The 19,057-nt window shown below is 37.5% G+C and overlaps 1 protein-coding gene across 2 annotated transcripts in view; it reads right to left on the bottom strand.

Annotated features, from left to right (window-relative positions):
- Window positions 1-19,057, bottom strand: part of LOC117406862 (mannosyl-oligosaccharide 1,2-alpha-mannosidase IB) — a 90,328-nt gene that overhangs the window by 36,949 nt on the left and 34,322 nt on the right. For both annotated transcript variants that reach the window (XM_034011221.3, XM_034011222.3), the window contains exons 5-6: window positions 8,084-8,202; window positions 4,465-4,545 (exon numbers count right to left, since the gene is read on the bottom strand). In XM_034011221.3, coding sequence (XP_033867112.1) covers window positions 4,465-4,545; window positions 8,084-8,202 — 200 coding nt within the window. The remainder of the gene's footprint in view (window positions 1-4,464; window positions 4,546-8,083; window positions 8,203-19,057) is intronic.

Below are 19,057 nucleotides of genomic sequence, written 5' to 3'. Positions count from 1 at the left end.
TGGATTTGATTTAGATTTTTCTTCTGTTCACTCACTTTGCATTTAGTTGATTGATAAATATAATCTATTAACATGTCTATTTTTGAAAGCATTCTTAGTTAACAGCATTTTTTCACACCTGCCTAAAACTTTTGCACAGTACTGTATATATATATATATATATATAAAATGTTTTTAATTTGACATTTTCCCAAGGAGTGCTAATAGTGGGTCGCAGTGCCTAATGCAGCTGAACAGGTGGGCCTCTGGTAAAAAAAGTTTTGGAAGCCCTGAACTACAGGGTTCACATGAAATATTTTTTGTGATGATTAGTAATTCATTTTTAGTAATCAATTCTCTTAACAGGACAGAAATACCACAACCTGAGTCCATAATAAAAGGGCTTAGTTATACAGTCTAGCTGTTCACAGGGACAGAAGCCAAGGACGCAGAGATTTATTGTTTTGCTCCAAGACTAAAGTTAATTATAAGTAAATATCTTGAGGATTAGTACCAGATATGTGCGACTGGTATTTATTTGGGAGGGGATGTGAAATATCTGTCTGTAGCAGTTTGGAAAATGTAATGAGGTCTCTTAGGAAAAGAGGTAAGGGGGTGCCCAGCTTTACAGTTGGAATACAAACCTGGATCATTTCTCTCATCAGGGCTGCCTGCGATAACAAATGGTTTGCTACAGTAGTATCATCTGTGAAAACAATGCTGCTGCAGTGGTATGGCCTAGCCTGGTCTGGAATTGTGAATGAATCTACATAGCATTTCACTACAAATGAAACACAATAGAAGAAGAATCATCCTTTGATGGTTTATTATAATGCAGCTATTTCACTTTTGTTTAAAAGGGCATCGTATGGATTTTCCGGAATACAATGGTAGCATAAATCATGCATGACAGTGCATGCTATATCCTGCCCCAACATGTAGATCAGAGGGGACAATATTAAAGGGGTTTGTCAACGTCTCTGTTCAATATTTAAGGTGACACGTCTTAGAATGAGTCCAATCCTTTGAATTAAGTTGTTATTACCTGCCTCCTGCGATGTCAGTTATAAAAAACAAGATGAGACAAACACATAAAAGAGCTGCTTAAAACCGAAGATATAGAAGGTAAACACAATCAATCAAGCCGTTATTTGTTCTGTGAATATTGAACACATTTCCTTTGGCAGGAAAAAAGCATTTTGTATACGACTCCACTAAAATCAGCAGTGGATGCAATATTCCTTTTTTTTCTTCTTAAATAGCCTGCGTCTTAAATTTGAGTACAGTATAGTGATGCGTGTATTAAAAAATCACTAACAAAAGACGTGACTACCCGAGTACACAAACAGCAACGTGACTGACTGCCGAGAAAAGACTTGCCCGATCTCGAATCATCCATGACATACAGGCAGCTATTTTCAAAGAAGAGTCATTAGCTTCCTGAGGAATTCAAAGAGAAGTTTTTACAATTTCAGCATTTCTAACAAACCGTGCCAGCTGGACAGATCGGAAATGCTGATCAGACGCCCATATTTTTTTGACATGTCAGGCATAGTTCACCATAATTCACAAATTGGGAGAAAAACAGGTGAGTAATCACGACTGGAAATGAGAAGCAGTACATGCTCTGTGTGATTGCAGACGGCCGCAAACTGCCTCCATATGCATAATTGAGGTTGTATCTTTGTACAGACGTGCTCAAATTTGTTGGTACCCTTACAGCTCATTGAAATAATGCTTCATTCCTCCTGAAAAGTGATGAAATTAAAAGCTATTTTATCATGTATACTTGCATGCCTTTGGTATGTCATAGAATAAAGCAAAGAAGCTGTGAAAAGAGATGAATTGTTGCTTATTCTACAAAGATATTCTAAAATGGCCTGGACACATTTGTTGGTACCCCTTAGAAAAGATAATAAATAATTGGATTATAGTGATATTTCAAACTAATTAATTTCTTTAATTAGTATCACACATGTCTGCAATCTTGTAATCAGTCATTCAGCCTATTTAAATGGAGAAAAGTAGTCACTGTGCTGTGTGGTATCATTGTGTGCACCATACTGAACATGGACCAGAGAAAGCAAAGGAGAGAGTTGTCTGAGGAGATCAGAAAGAAAATAATAGACAAGCATGGTAAAGGTAAAGGCTACAAGACCATCTCCAAGCAGCTTGATGTTCCTGTGACAACAGTTGCAAATATTATTAAGAAGTTTAAGGTCCATGGAACTGTAGCCAACCTCCCTGGGCACGGCCGCAAGAGGAAAATCGACCAGAGTGAACAGAAGGACAGTGCGAATGGTAGAAAAAGAACCAAGGATAACTGCCAAAGAGATACAAGCTGAACAAGGTGAAGGTACGTCAGTTTCTGATCGCACCATCCGTCGCTTTTTGAGCAAAAGTGGGCTCCATGGAAGAAGACCCAGGAGGACTCCACTTTTGAAAGAAAAACATAAAAATGCCAGACTGGAATTTGCTAAAATGCATATTGACAAGCCACAATCCTTCTGGGAGAATGTCCTTTGGACAGATGAGTCAAAACTGGAGCTTTTTGGCAAGTCACATCAGCTCTATGTTCACAGACAAAAAAATGAAGCTTTCAAAGAAAACAACACCATACCTACAGTGAAACATGGAGGAGGCTCGGTTATGTTTTGGGGCTGCTTTGCTGCGCCTGGCACAGGGTGCCTTGAATCTGTGCAGGGCACAATGAAATCTCAAGACTATCAAGGCATTCTGGAGCAAAACGTACTGCCCAGTGTCAGAAAGTTCTGTCTCAGTCGCAGGTCATGGGACCTCCAACAGGATAATGACCCAAAACACACAGCTAAAAGCGCCCAAGAATGGATAAGAACAAAACATTGGACTATTCTGAAGTGGCCTTCTATGAGTCCTGATCTGAATCCTATCGAACATCTATGGAAAGAGCTGAAACTTGCAGTCTGGAGAAGACACCCATCAAACCTGAGACAGCTGGAGCAGTTTGCTCAGGAAGAGTGGGCCAGACTACCTGTTAACAGGTGCAGAAGTCTCATTGAGAGCTATAGAAAACGTTTGATTGCAGTGATTGCCTCTAAAGGTTGTGCAACAAAATATTAGGTTAGCGGTCCCATCATTTTTGTCCATGCCATTTTCATTTGTTTTATTATTTACAATATTATGTTGAATAAAAAATCAAAAGCAAAGTCTGATTTCTATCAAATATGGAATAAACAATGGTGGATGCAAATTACTTTTGTCAGTTTTAAGTTATTTCAGAGAAAATTGTGCATTCTTCGTTTTTTGTGGAGGGGTACCAACAAATTTGAGCACGTCTGTAAATTCGAGGGCATCTTAAATTCAAAGGAATATGGTATTTATGTGGGCAGTTTGCTTAACAGGACTGAATTAAACTGATGACTACAAGGAGTAGCTTTAAATGATGTGGCATTGTTTTAAATTACAAAACATTTAAAACTTGCAGAAACATAATGTTAAATGACTACAGAAATAACAGTGTAATCCTAGAAACATCTTATACATTGATCTGATATTCAAAAAGCAAAAACAGTTATACTGTGCAATCATGAAAACCTATACAGTGCAACTTTTAATTTAAATTGTACTGGCAAGAAACCACATGACAACACTTAACAATTTTCTTTAATTACGACACAGAGAAACTTATTTTATTCATAGTTTAATTTAGGAAGTGAGGAGTTTGTAGTATGATTCTTTCTTGATTATGTAACATGCTGCAAATTGTGGGACATAATATGCAAATGTATTGAACTTACGTGCTATGCTATATGTTCTGTAAAACGGTCAAGGTAAACTGCACAACCATATAACAGGTTAAAGCATTTGTTCGAACAAGATCCTTAACTCCTCTACAGAAGCTACAGGATGAAGTGGCATGCTTCCGTCCCCATAGTAACACTCCATAGAGACATTGCCAGCCCTCTGGGTGATCTGCCAAGCCACATTTTAATCTTTCATTACATCTGCTTTGTCAATCTCAACCAGAGATCGAAACTGCCACAGTTTAATGACCTTTACAATAAGCCGTTAAGTTGGTGCAATGACGGGAATAGAAGACACAAACAATCCAGGTTACAGGAAGAAGGCGGCCAGCCAGTAAGGCCAAGTGTGTCAAGCTTGTCTCAAAAGGCAAGGCTAAAGCACTCAAATATTGGGATGAAAAGTTGGTGGTTGTGAATTAGATTATGGTTTCGCAATGCCATATGCCATCTCATAAAAGTTACCTGCTCAATAACTGGAATGTGTATGCTAAAAACAAAAACATGCCTACATAAAAATGCAATATACTATAATACAATTGTACAAGATTGCATATCAGCTTACAAAGTGCTTGCATGAGTTATGTCTTTCCACAGTAGTAAATATGAGATATTGCACACAATCCCTATATACAGTATTGCACTTCTGCCAGGTAGTTAGTTCATATTTAAGTATCTGTACAACAATCAAATCAGCGGTTCTTACCTCCTGTCCAGACAGGTAATACGATGCAAGCAAACCACCAATGAACCGGATATTGACTTCAAAGACAGACACTTCAGCATTCTGTAAAAAGCAAGACAGTTGTTAGCCATATTGAAGAAATACATTTATTCTGTGTTTACACCTCGGCTTTCTGTAGGCTTAGAGTGACAGCATTTTCATTTTACTGTTAAACTTCTATGTGTTGTATTGTTTTATTTTGAACACACATTTCTCCTTTGTTTTTATCAAATACTTGTTGGAAAAAATTATTACAGAAATACCCAAAATGGCAAAAATGTGGCTGAAATATATAAAAACCAGGCTTAATAGAATGGAATTGACCACTTGAACGTATTTCCTGTGTGCTACAATTCTACTGTATGACTATTTTTATGATTTGCTGACAGTTTTGGGAGCCTTTCTTTTGATGCTGGTCTGATTGATGGGATGTAACACGCATACTTTTCTTGCAGTGACTATTTGGGGGACCTATCGCTTTTCAATGGGACAATACACTATGGGGTGAGCTGCTTTTTTCATATCTCACAGATGCAGGGGTGCTGAATATTTTAGAATGTATTATGCATGCATTGAGAGGTCTCCTACAGCATCACTTTCCAGTATGATTTGAAGAAGAAGAAGAAAGCAGCTGTTATTCAAAGGAGTGAACAGGATTCATTAGCAGCTGAATGTTTATTTAATAATGGTGCAAGTCAGTTTTGATCAGTTGTGTATTTTGTTGTTTTTGTCACTGTTACTACAGGCTAGAGTAATTAGAACATACACTGGACAAGGCATTTTGGATCTTCTGCGCTAACGCTAAGCAGTTGAAGTTTGAGGGTATACTATGGACAGTTGAGATGTTTCTTCACTATTCTGGTTGTAAGCGAGGCAACTGTATCGATGATCTGTGTAAGTGTAACGTTGTAGAGGGACACCGCATTGTAACTCGATAGCTGTCAATGCGTATCTAGCCTATTATGTATTACAAAAGCAATAACTATAAACGCACAGATTAAATTAACAAACACATTATTTGGAAACATGAAGTAGTCTAGACTATAGCACAATGCTTCCGAATTATTTTATATCTCAGTGTAGGACCCTGCCTAGTACAAATTAAGTTGAAGGCGTGAATTCATTTTAAAAGCAATATTTTTTTCTCTACACAGCACAGAGTACTCTACCCCTGGTTTGCTAAGTAACTTATGGTTTTCTTATAGTGTGAGCCCTGTGCTTTACTCTATAATGGGGTATACTTAAACTGAGGTGCAGCAACTGGGGGGTGGGCCAAGCAAATTCTGCTCATTAAAGTAGAAACTAAGACCTCTGGATTTATGATTAAGAGCATTGTCCTCTATACTAAAGATAACATTAATAAAACTCCTAATCTTCACCCCACTAACTAATAATACTCAGGGCTCCAGACAAACTTTTTGCCTTAGGAGCCAATGGATCCCGCCCCAGCTTTGTACTCTTTCAGAAAATGATGATCATTTTTGGATGGCCGCTAATACATGAAGAAAGAAAATAAAGAAAAACACAACTGAAATACAGTGCCTCTTAATACTGCATCATCTACTTGAATCAACAAGTTCATTGCATGTGATGACAGTTGCATGGCTTGGGTTCTGGAATAAGAACATAAGGACTGTGGTTCCCTGTATCCCCAGGCCAAGGGATATGTATCCCTTGGGAGATAATAATAGAATGACATGAATACAATTAAGTAGCAATATTCACCCACAGTAGATGTAATCTGTCTAAGCCAGATCTTAATATATGTGCACAGATTTATTCTCCAGCAATTTGGGAGTCCCATCATTTATTTTTCATTGACCGAAAGGTCAAGAGGTTTAATCATCTGAACATCTGAATTCTGCACATCAATCATTTCTATTTTATCGCTTTACTCTTAATAGCTTTTGCCCAAGGACGTACTTTTTCTTTGCTTCCCAACTCTTAACCGTTTATTTATTGTAAATATAAAATAGAAAAAGCAAGTAGCCAGCAATATACAAGAAACTAACTAAAGAATATGCACGGTATATTAAATACAATGGATTTACAAAAAATGTAAATGCCAATTACATGTACTGTACAAAGCTTCTTGGGCCACTTTGGGTTCAATACACATATACTGCAGAAGAGGGGAGGCCAAATTTGCCTGGTTACCTGTTGCTTTTAATTATGGCAAAAAAAATAATTAAACAAAAGCAATAATCTGACTTGGTCTCTTTCCAGCCATGTGGTAAGAGTACCCTGTGCTCACTAATTGGAAATGAAATGCATGCTGTGCAAGTGAGGTGTGCAACTGATGATAACTCAGAAACAAATACCAACAGCAATATCAATTAGACAAGGGTAAAAATGGCATAGAGAAGACACCACTCATTATTTAGCTGGAGTATGCAACAGCACCAGCTGCACCATTCTGGTAACAGGCATTATCAGGAGTTCTGAGGAGGCTATGTGGTCCAGTGGTTAATGAAAAGAGCTTGTAACCAGGAGGTCCCCGGCTCAAATCCCAGCTCAGCCACTGATTCATTGTGTGACCCTGAGCAAGTCACTTAACCTCCTTGTGCTCCATCTTTCGGGTGAGATGTCATTGTAAGTGACTCTGCAGCTGGTGCATAGTTCACACACCCTAGTCTCTGTAAGTCGCCTTGGATAAAGGCGTCTGCTAAATAAACAAATAATAATAAATAATAATATTAGCTGTGCTTACAGGATTCCACAGAAATGTATTTATTTCACTTAATCGTTAATCTAGAAATATATTGCTAAATCTTACACTCTGCAACTTAATTTCCTTCTCTCGCTTAATCACACAATGAAGACCAATTACCTGAGGTCTAAGTTCCTAGGAGCATATATTTGGGACAAACACGTTTAGTTTTTAATTGCCTTTCTTGGGAAAAGGTGAGCTCAAAACAGTCCCTGGAGTCCTAAGAAAGCTGTCTCTCTGAATATACAAGGTCCTGTAGGGAGGGCTATTGCAATAACACATTGTGAAAATACATTCAGACAGAGGCACTCTGAAATGGTTGTCATACTGAACAGCTGATACAACAGAACTAAAAATTAAAAAATAAATACAAATTAAAAAAAAAAAAACGTTAATGGATGAACATTTTGAAAAATGCCTTTTCAATGTTAACATGCCAAGGACATATCCTATCATGATACAAACATTAATATTCTGTATTAAAACGTACATGTTTGGTTTAAAGCACTGTGTGCATTTACTCACTGTGCCCCGTACAGCAAGGTGCATAAGGCTAAATTATTACTGTTTTGCAGGAAATCCTGGATCTGTTAATTATGTCAACAATTAAGTAATCAATTAGTGTTTATTATACTTGTTCTAGAACATCAAAAACAGACCTCAACATGGCACTAGCCAAAATATTTGTATATACATATGTAATAGTTTTACGATAAAGCATTGTTCTTCAAAGATTGCCACAAAACAGCAAACAGGTGACTAACTACCTACAGTATGCCTGCAATGTTACCCAACGAGATGGGAAGATCTGTTGATGACATTAGAGTACCATAAACAGCACTGAGTTAGCATGTGTCTGTCTCCACTACACTTTTTTCCCTCTATACTCACCACACTGAAGTCAAGGTTTTTCTCAATCCACTCCTGCCCATCTTTGAATTCGTCACGCAGGCCCATTATGTAGAGGCTGTCCAAAGCATCAACGATGGTTGCTCCCATTTGGGAATTTCCTGTAACATATGCAGGGATGACAGGCTTAGTCAGAAATCAGTACCTACAGAATATTGCATATATGCAAGCCAAGCTATTAAATCAAATGCTGAGAACAGGTATTTGTTAAACAGATGTGCTCTTTGTGCAGAGGGGATTTAACAATGTATAAAGCCCTCTGTATATTATACACAGTATTAACAATCTCTCATTATCCAAATGGGGCAGAACATACAGTAGACTGAATCTGACAAAAACTCTGATTTCACTGGTACCCAGTTTTCGATTTGTAAAATCTAATTTCTCGTCGGCCTCCACCTAGTGTGCCACATGAGAAAACTAAGGCTAGCAATCACACAACCATGTTAGACAGCAATATCAGTAACTTGAAAAAGTAGATCTAACAGGTATAGACAGACACACTGACTGACATTCATCCATCTGTCTCAGAATTATGATGCTCAATATTTTGTGGTAAAGAATGTTGGAACCAAGTTTAAAACCAAAGTGGTTTTCTAATGTATTGTAGATACTTAACACCAGTGTCTATAGATACAAGAAACAACCACTGCATGGAAGAAGAGGAAGTAAAAGCAGAAGTTAATGAACAAGAAGAGGGAGAAGAACACAGTACTGTATCTGATTTTCAGGTCATTAACCAAAATCACTTTCTGGCACTCCAGCATTTTTGCTCAGTCACAGTACGGAAGTGACCTGCGTACAAAAATCTATGTGCTGTGTTTTTCTTTTAAGTTCTTGTCTGATGAGGTGTGGGTGTATGCCATGCGACTTCATTCCCATACAACACTTGATTATTTACATTATCATTCATCTCGATTAAAGAAAGGATGGGAAAAACTTTAAAACATGGCAGCAACCACCATGCAGGGGTGACTTTACTTCTGACACTGAGAAACAGAAGCCTGAAAGGGCTGCTGTTGAAACCTAAGTCAGCACACAATTGTACAGCGATAAATTGTTACAACAATACCAGCATCATCATAAATCATGTCCTACCATCATTTAAACAGAATGGGTGTAGGAAAAATGGTAATTAGCATATACAGGTAGTGGACAAAAAAATGTAAGCACCTGGGTAAATGAGGGACACCAAGTATATTGAAAGCAAGGGCTTCAATATACTTGGTGTGGCTCATGCGTTAATTAAGCAAATAACATCCCAGAATGCTTAGGGTAATGTATAAAAATGCTGGACAGGCCTGGTTGTCTATAATTATGGCTAGCATGGCTGCAAGAGGAGGCCTCCGTGACTTTGAAAGAGGGGGGATTGTTGGGGCGTGTTTGGCAGGAGCTTCAGTGACCAAGACAGCTCAACTTGCTGATGTTTCACGAGCAACGGTGTCTAAGGTGATGTCGGCATGGAACTCCGAGGGAAATACATCATCAGCAAAGGGCAACAGTGGGCGGAAGCGAATACTCCAGGATCGTGATATCCGTGCATTAATTCGAAGTGCAAGGCAAAACAGGCACAAGCAGCCAGTTTCATCAAAAACGGTCCACAGAGAACTCCACAGAGCGGGAGACCATAGTGGCCCAACGCCCTATTAAGTGACTTTACATTGGTGTTTCCATTTTTTTTGTCCACTACCTGTACATTACAGTATAAAAAAATAAACATGGAATTACATCACTTATTGAGTTCTCTGCAGTGGAAAAGGAGTATTCATTTAACTGAAGGTCTGGCATTGGAAAAAAGACATGAAATTAAGCTTCTAGGTGTTTGCCAACTGAAAGTGTTTAAAAGAAACGCTTGTTGCAACCTTGTGATTGTGACCAAATGCATTTCAAAGAAAGTTCAATGTGGAAATACACTGCTACTATAGGCATGCCTGTAAATGTTGGGTTAAAAAAAGTATGCAGTAAAATACTACTTGTAGAATTTACTTCTGCTTGAATCAAGATGGCGAGGATTGATAGCTTGGATGGCAACGGGTTAAATAAACCAATGGGGGGGTGGGGGGTGGGGGGGGGAACAAACAAAAAAAAAAACCTTGTTGTATTTACACTGCACTGCATCCTGTTCATAAGATTGCCTTCATTTCTGTTTGATTGCTGGCTTTGTCACCCTTGTCCAAGGCTTGTTTGCAAATCATATCTGCACTGAAACATGTAAGAGCAACGCCTTACTCTATAAACACATTCATCATTCATAGAGTAAGGCACGCCGTTAGTGAAGCAGAAAGCTTCATTAAACCCCAGGCGACTGCTACATTACTCATAGCTCCCCAAGTCAAAGCGTAACAATAAGGTAACACTGTTGAAGAACAGAGTCACAATTAAATATAGGGAGGGAACTAAAGAAATTCTTTAAATCTGTGATATGCAAATACATGCACTACTGACTGTACAATGTGAAAACACATTTCAACCTCTTTTTCTTCTTGTTCACATCCATATCATCTCATCTTAGCAGGAATAGTTGAATTCAATCAGTATAAAGAAAAATAAACTAAATTATTGCATTTAAAATAAATACAGTAGATGATTTTTGTCAGCAGTCAAGTTTTACCACCAAAATAACACTGATTGTAGCACAGGTCAACAGTATTTACCAAACAGTATACACTGTATGCGTTTACAAAGCAAATGCAAACGTGGCATTCTCTACACTCAGACAAAATGTCAGCAGAGGAAAACATAGTGGCTTACACCAAATTATACGCAGACACAAATGATGTGCCCACAGGGATCTTTTAAGATGACTCCTTTTGGTCTTTTCTTTTCCATGGCATGGTAATGATATGATAGCCTCTCCTTAAATCTAGTTCTATTTTGCACTATAACATTAATTCTAGCGTTTCCCTAAGGCTGAAAAATGATCTTAATTTAAACTGTCAGTTACACATTGCTTCTTTTTGCAATGTTATAAAAGCAAAATTGAAAATAGAAAGAAGATTAAAATCATTTTGACAGTCCCTCCAGTTTGAGAAATAAAATGCATCTTCCCCCTTAAAAAAAAAAAAAGAAAAAAAGAAAAAAAAACACAAGTCCAACAAAAAAATTGCCAAAAAAATCTTGAAAGTTGACTTGCAGTTGTGTTTTTTTTCTTTTTTCTAAAAATGTAGAACCTGTATTTAAATAATTTAAACAGCCTGTGCATCTTTTGCTATTTGTTTTTATGGCAGTATAAACTCAAACTATTGTGCATAAAATGCTTACAAAAAATAATGCTTTTTAATATAAAAAAAAAATCAACAAAACCATTCCATTCTATAAGGAATGGAATCAAGAAGCTATTTTGCATGGGTACAAATGTACATATACAGAACTTTCAGGGTTTTTTTTTCAATTTGCTCCCTTGGTCTCGGCTTAACACTAAATCCCAATGATGTAAGAGGATTATAAATATTTCAAATAAAGGGATCTTAGCTCATACATACAGTATTTATTATTTGTAATTTCGCCTATGGGTATTTCTTTCAATCAATAAAAAAGTTGGGACTGTCACCTTGTGGCCTTCAAAGACACATGCTGCTCCAATGGGTCTGCATGTCAATCAATACTACACAAGTATAATAGATAGCACTGAGGAACGCACTATTCCTTCAGGTTATTTTATTTATGCTTTCTGTTTTGTTTCGAACAGAATAAATGATGACAGGGAAGCAGCATTTCTCATTTTGCATTCTGATACAAACTAGCCCTGATCCGGTCTGGGTACCTGCTCTGGGGTTGAGATGACAGACCTGTGGGTGTGGGATTATGGTTTGAAGCACTGGTTTAAGTAAATTTAATAAACAATCTCTAAATAATCTGGATTTATTATCAGAATGTTTGGTTTCTGTCACCAAAAAGTGCCATAGTTTGTCAGATGAGCCTGGCGGCTGCTATTATACATTTTTCTATTAATGCAACAAAGCAGCTCTTTGGTGACTACTTAAGGGGGTTTCTACCCAGGTTGAGTCAACATAAGTCCCAGTACAACAGACTTCTACGCTAGTATTGTCCAATGCGTGGAGCTGTAAACCAGCAATGCTTTAGGGTTGTCAGATTTAAAGTGCTTCGTTAAAATAGTAAATGTTCAGCGATGTGGGATCACATTGACAGATGCTTTAGTCTGTCCAGATCTATAAGGAAACTTATTTTTATGATTTAGAATGACTGATGTCCAAACAGTGACTAAGAATTAATCCCGATCCATTAATAAAAAGTTACATGCCTACTGAACATTATCGTTAAGCACAATAATATAGCGATAGCTTTAACGGAAGTGAAGTAAATGGCCACTTTGACATATTCTTTTGGGAGCACGACTGGCATGATCTCTACACTGTTCCGGAGTTCAGGATGCTTCAAGACATAACTCGTATCTCAAAGAAGCATCTTCTATGCTAGTATTTATACCTGGCGATCTCAGGATGCTAAAAAGCGTGTCTGTGTTCTGTTAAATATAGCCTTTGGCAGTGTTCCAGTTGTCAGTTGCTGCCCCTCAGGTACAACTAGGGGTCAACGACTGGTTTCCTTCTTTATATCATTTCATTTAACCACAACTTATTCCCTTTGCCTACAGTGCTCCAGAATTATATCATGTACTTACCATATTCTTATAAGTTAATAAAAGAAAACATACAGTTTTCCATCAGTTACCCCAATGTTCCAGGAGCATGTAATGTATTTCCATACAGATCCTTTGCAGCTAAAGCAGAAATCAAGATTATTTATAAATGGTTCATTTTAAACTGCATCCAACAGTGCACACTACCCTGAAACTGAAGACCAGTTTTTTGCAAAATCAGGGCAGTATAATCAGCAGTCACCATTGCTATTCACAACAGTCATTAGAACTTGTCCTTAAGTTCTCCCTTCAGTCTGATCTCACCAGCTTTCTAACCACCATAAGCTGAAAACAAAGCACCAAAGATTAATGAGAGACAGTCATAGGCTGGACATTGTTTTATCTTTTTAACATACTGTACATGTACCAACTTCAGATCAAACAGTCCGATCAATCAGATGAGAACTGGACTGTCATCCATGTGATAAAGATGTATTGTATTGAGCAGCAGTGTGATAAACTTGCAACTTTCAACTGTAGCCAACAAGTATGTCAGTAGCCTATACAGTACTACCCTGCAGTAAATTCAAAAGTATCACCGTCAAGCGTTTATAGGTAATAAGAGTTACAAGTGACACATATACTGTATCCCCAGATTCTCATACCAGTATTAACGACTGTACTTTATGAAATCCAGCCTATTATGTCATTCATTGTGAAAGTATTGAGTGAATGAACAGCTAACATGGTGCTACAGTATGAACTGGATATGGAGACGGCTATTCCTAGCAGAAGTTATAACTGACTTACAAAACCGGGACATACCATCAAATTCTCCTCGGGACAAGCTGTGCTTTATTAATGATATTGCTATTTTTAAAGCCCCCTGACAATAAGATCTAAACCTCAGCGCTTAGAAGAAAAAGCTGTGAACAATATCCTCTATTTTGCTTTATATTAAGCTGTTGTAACCCGTTTTATCTACAGCTTGTTTGCTGCCTGTATTTCCACCCCAAGGAAAATGCAATCTCAATAGGTCTTTCTGGTTACAAAAATGATTGCAAATGCTTGTTGCTTTGCTGAAAGTACAGTACATTGATCTGTAGAGTCAAACAAAGTGTGATTTAAAAACTTCTTTCTCAACGCTGAAACTATTAACAGTGCATCAATGTATCATGATTCTTACATAGAGTATCATGATACGTAACCAAAAACATAACTTGTAGACCACCAAATAGTTTACTGTAATGATACTGTAAGTGTTATTTAAAGTTGATATGAACTACATGCTACCCTAGTACACTTAACATTTAGCCTTTTACCAGAATGTGTCCTTCATATTATAGTGTATCATACAGATTAGTCTATCTTTACCTTTGCATTTATCACAAACTATTATAGCGCGACTTGTATTTTGCTACACCGATTGAATGACAACAAGTAAAAAAAAAAACGGTTTTGGAAATCATATAAAAAAATACTTTAATCTTGATCTCTTCTAATTAAACAAATGCTATAGAAGTTGATAAATAAGTCAAGCATTGTTTGAATCTAGAGATCAATTTACATTCTGCCATGGTTTTATAGTAACATGCGTAGACTACAGTAGCATTAAAAGCGGGTGATCCTCCAACATGTGGTGATACATTTAAAATGGGTCAAAAATGATAATCAGGAGTTAATATATAAATTAAAAAAGGGGGGGGGATTCAAATATTTGTTACACATCTCTAGATTTTTATATTTTGAATATCTTATGTGAAGGAATGTCATCAAAAAGGGCTCAATTCAATGTACTTGTAGCTTGGGGAAAATGGATTCAGAAAACACAAATTCATGCAATAAACAATGAGCATTTGTCTGCCGTTTGTATTTTTCTTTTTTATTCCTTACAATTTGCATTAACCATCAATCCATCCATCCAACCATATTTAAACTGTTTCACCCCAGGCTGAAATTTAATAGGGTTGAGCTCCAAAATGCATGACAACTGCAAAAGCGTTTCAAATATAATCCTGTCGCTGGATAACTGCTGTTAATGAACATACTGTAGTTAACTGCTTCTGTCCTGCTCAGGGGCGTTAGTATTATTACTAATGCAGACATGGCAAACCCCTGTGGCAGGCTGACTTCCAGAGGTTGATTTCAGGCCACTCTAGGCTTAAGATCAGAAGACTTGTTTTCACAAATTTGCTGATGAAGTGCAAATAGGGCACCTTGCAAACCTGTGACCTTGTCTAATTCATTAACAAAATCCTAAATTCTGCCTCCGGTGCAAATCAGTTTGCAAACTTATTGACAACCTGAAACGTTTGATAAATGGAAGGCTTAGATTGCACAACTCAAACAGATTTGGTATGGCTTTGGTTTTCTCAATTTAGTGATTGATTACTGGAGAGATCGTTAAAAAGGTATTTATGGCTAGCCACAGGATACTTTACAAAACACTACTGTAACATTGTTTGACAGAACCACTGCAAAACAACACACACACACACATATATATATATATATATACACACACACACAGTCACCTCCAAAATTATTGGCACCCTTGATAGATGAGCAAAAAAGACTGTATAAAATAAATAATACCAATACTGAGCTATATTGTAATTTTCCAACATGTGGAATATATTTGACTTTATTAATGATTCAATGGAATCCACCAAAATTACAAATTTTTCTCCAATTATAAATTTATTTCCAAAAAAAATGAAGTGTCACAATTATTGGCACCCTTGTTTTCAGTACTTTGTGCACCCTCCCCTTGCAAGGATAACGGCACTGAGTCTTTTTCTATAATGTTTAATGAGATTGGAGAACACATTGGGAGGGATCTTAGACCATTCCCCCATACAGAATCTTTCCAGATCTTGATATCCTTTGGTCTGCGCTTATGGACTGCCCTCTTCAATTGAGACCACAGGTTTTCAATGGGGTTCAAGTCCGGAGACTGAGATGGCCATTGCAAAATGTTGATTTTGTGGTCAATTAACCATTTATTTATGAGGTTATTTTCTGCACACGCAGTTCTTTCGACACTAAACCCACTGCTGGTGTGCGTGGCCAAAGATCTCTATTTTCGTCTCATTTGACCATAGCACCCGGTTCCAATCGAAGTGCCAATGCCGTTTAGCAAACTCCAGGCACTTACATTTGTTGGTTGCTCCCAATCAAGGCTTTTTTCTGGCAACCCTTCCAAATAGCCTATTGGCATGGAGGTGGCGTCTAATTATACATTTGGAGACTTGGTGACCCCAAGATGCAACCAAGTTCTGTAATTCTCCAACTGTGGCCCTTGGATTTCCCTCTGCCTCCCGAACCATCTGCCTCACTTGCGTCCTCTACCAGGCAAGTTTACCACTGTACCAGTGGTTTTGAACTTAATTATTGCCCTAATAGTGGTAAGTGGTATATTTAGTTTTTTAGCTATTGTTTTGTACCCATTGCCTAATTTATGAAGGTCATTTGTGAGTTCTTTGCCTTTCCCCATGGTGATGGGATGACAAATGGATTTCATATGCGTGTTACCTCACTTTTATACCCCAGAGAAACAGGAAGCCATGGAAGGCCACAATACAGTTCCTTAAGACCAAGATGAACTTAAAGAAGAAGAATGTTAATGCAGAATTAATTTTGTTTGATTTTATTTATTAGAATCTTTAGGGGTTCTGACACCTATCTTTTTGAAAAAAAATGTTATTACTTGTTAATAAAAAATTCTCTGAGCAATTATTAGAATAAAAGAATATGGTTTCCCCATATATTTGAGCATAAAATATAGTTAATTACCTGTATTGTTTATTTTATACAGCCTTTTTTGCTCATCTTTATCAAGGGTGCCAATAATTTTGGAGGTAACACATGAGAGAGAGAGAGAGAGAGAGAGAGAGAGAGAGAGAGAGAGAGAGAGAGGAGATATATGTGCATTTCATTATCAATCATAGTGGGTTTTTATACATAAATGCTCATTACCAGTTTAATGTATCTATACTTTACATTCAGTCTCAGTTCAGAAATCTTCCACTGTCCAGGGCAGACTCTCTTTAAGGGGAGGGAGCAGTTCAATCTACATGCATTTCTAATCCTTGTCCTCTCAAGTGAATAATAAAGAAAATTTTAAAAAAATGCACAGTACTTTGTCATTCTATAACAAATGGACCAATGGTCCCTATCTCACTGCCTCAGATGAATGCTTCAGGAAGGGGGGTGAAAAAGCACTGAATAGGGGCCATGATTGACATGTCAGATCTTTCAAAATATTTAATATCTTCTAGATACTATCTGTGCGCAAAGATCAGGCTAATAATAAAATAAATTCAATGATGACTGTAAAAATAGTAGTTATCACCTTCACTGCTGTTTCTCCAGCGCATGTAACAACACCAAAGATCACATGCAACATCGGTGTCGCAGGGTCATTGGTTACTGAGTTATAAGCCCACAAGATGGACGTCAGGCCAGAAATGGCATCACTTCAGCATCTTCAGAATGAGATATCAGATACTCACTTGTGCTTTTGCTATGTAATGAATCTATGTATTTGTCTGAAAAAAATTATGATAAAATCTTTCTACTTAAATATGGCCCACTTTCTACTATAAAAATAGCACACTTTTACTCATGGCATTTTATAGGTTTATAAGCATCTAGACAGCAAATAAGCAATGGAACCGATAGTAAAACAAACCTTGGTGTCTATGTAAATTATTATCAGTTAAACTATATTACAGTATTGTATACAGTTTAGGAGAATTGTATTTGTATCTATCTTTTGAGGAGGCAGGTCCCAATGACCATAAAAAAAGGTCTTGCTAGGACAGTCTCAGTCAGCCATATTAGTTCTATGAAAACAATGATGTGTCAGAAATGTGAGCAATCAGGCTCCTGCTCAATCTGCTCTTAACTGAACAGATTTATAATAAGTTGTCCAACCACAAATCTGTAGGTCTTTAATTGAAATCCAGCCAACCATAAATGGGAAAGCAGTTTAGCAGAACACATTTAGCATGGGCTTTTTGTTCACATAGATGCACAAGATTATTTTATTATACAGTATTATTTTCTTCTAGACTTCGAAAAACACACATTTATGGCATATCAGAAGCCCATGTGTGTAATCTACAGTGCTTTGCTATTTGAGTTCTGAGGCGCTGTAGGGTGACATTTCTGGCCCGACGTCCACTTTGAGGGTTCATAACTCAGCAACCAGTTATCCTGTGACACTAACATTGCACATACAATCTGGTGCCAGCCAGCCAGCCAGCCAGCCAGCCAGACAGACAGACAGACAGAGACAAATGGAAGGATGTCAGCACCCGGGACTTCAATTGAATGAACCATCTCAGATTTCTGAATGTTTAACATTCAATCCTTGCTAATTAATTTATTTAGACCCGGAATGTAGTGCAAATCAGGATGTTAAGTCAAGCAATTTGAAATGTCATGATTATTTAATTGCAGAGGATGTCAGAACCAATAATACAACAAAAAAATATGTCCTTGCTGTTGGCTTAGTTTTGAAAACCCATTAGGAAAAAATAAAAATAAAACTGGCCATACCTGCTGAGTAACAGAAGCAATCTCTTCTGTTTTCAATAGGGACACCCTTGCATTTATTTATCATACAGTGTGTGGTTTCTTATACTTGAATGTTGGTTGTATGTATTTACAGAGAAATCTAAAACAAAGCCAGCATATAGCCCCTTTCACAGTGGCACTCCTACCCGGGTCCCAGTGACCCCCCTCAGGATGTGGGTTGACACACTTTGACTCGGGTTGAGCGAGACAAAATGCTTGACGGCCGTACGTGAGCCGACGCAATAACAAACAGCCACAAAAAGTTTCACTTCCGCAAGGAACGTTTCTGATTAGCCATATTTTTGTTGCTTGAGATACAGCATGAGGCAGATTGTAGCAGGGATGAAGAAACATTTGGTCTAATCAACATTTGGGCCAACGGTTCATTCCAGAAAAGTGTGGATGGAAGCGTCAGTAACAAGCTACTTCCGGGTCATTGATACGCATATTTTTTACTTGTGTCTTGTCACCTGACCTGCATAACACCGGGTCCTGCCAGGGTAGGTTCTGACCTTGGTAGATCATGCCAGTGTGAAAGAGGCTTATAATAGCTTCTGCTTTAATCCTACCAATATCGCTTTCAAATAAAACTGGAATATTTGTTTCTGTTTATTATTTATTTTTTATTTTTTTAATAACTTCCAAGTCCAATACAATGTTACATTTTCCATGATGGAATTATGCCGTTTATGCTTCATATGTAGATCAGCATGCAGCTAGAAAAACAAAATCATCACATAAATATACCTAAACCTATGCAGTACTGTTCAAAGTTA

This window comes from Acipenser ruthenus, chromosome 8, assembly GCF_902713425.1.
Source record: "Acipenser ruthenus chromosome 8, fAciRut3.2 maternal haplotype, whole genome shotgun sequence".
NCBI classification, from domain to species: Eukaryota; Metazoa; Chordata; class Actinopteri; order Acipenseriformes; family Acipenseridae; genus Acipenser; species Acipenser ruthenus.
This window is presented reverse-complemented; position numbering and strand designations above follow the sequence as displayed.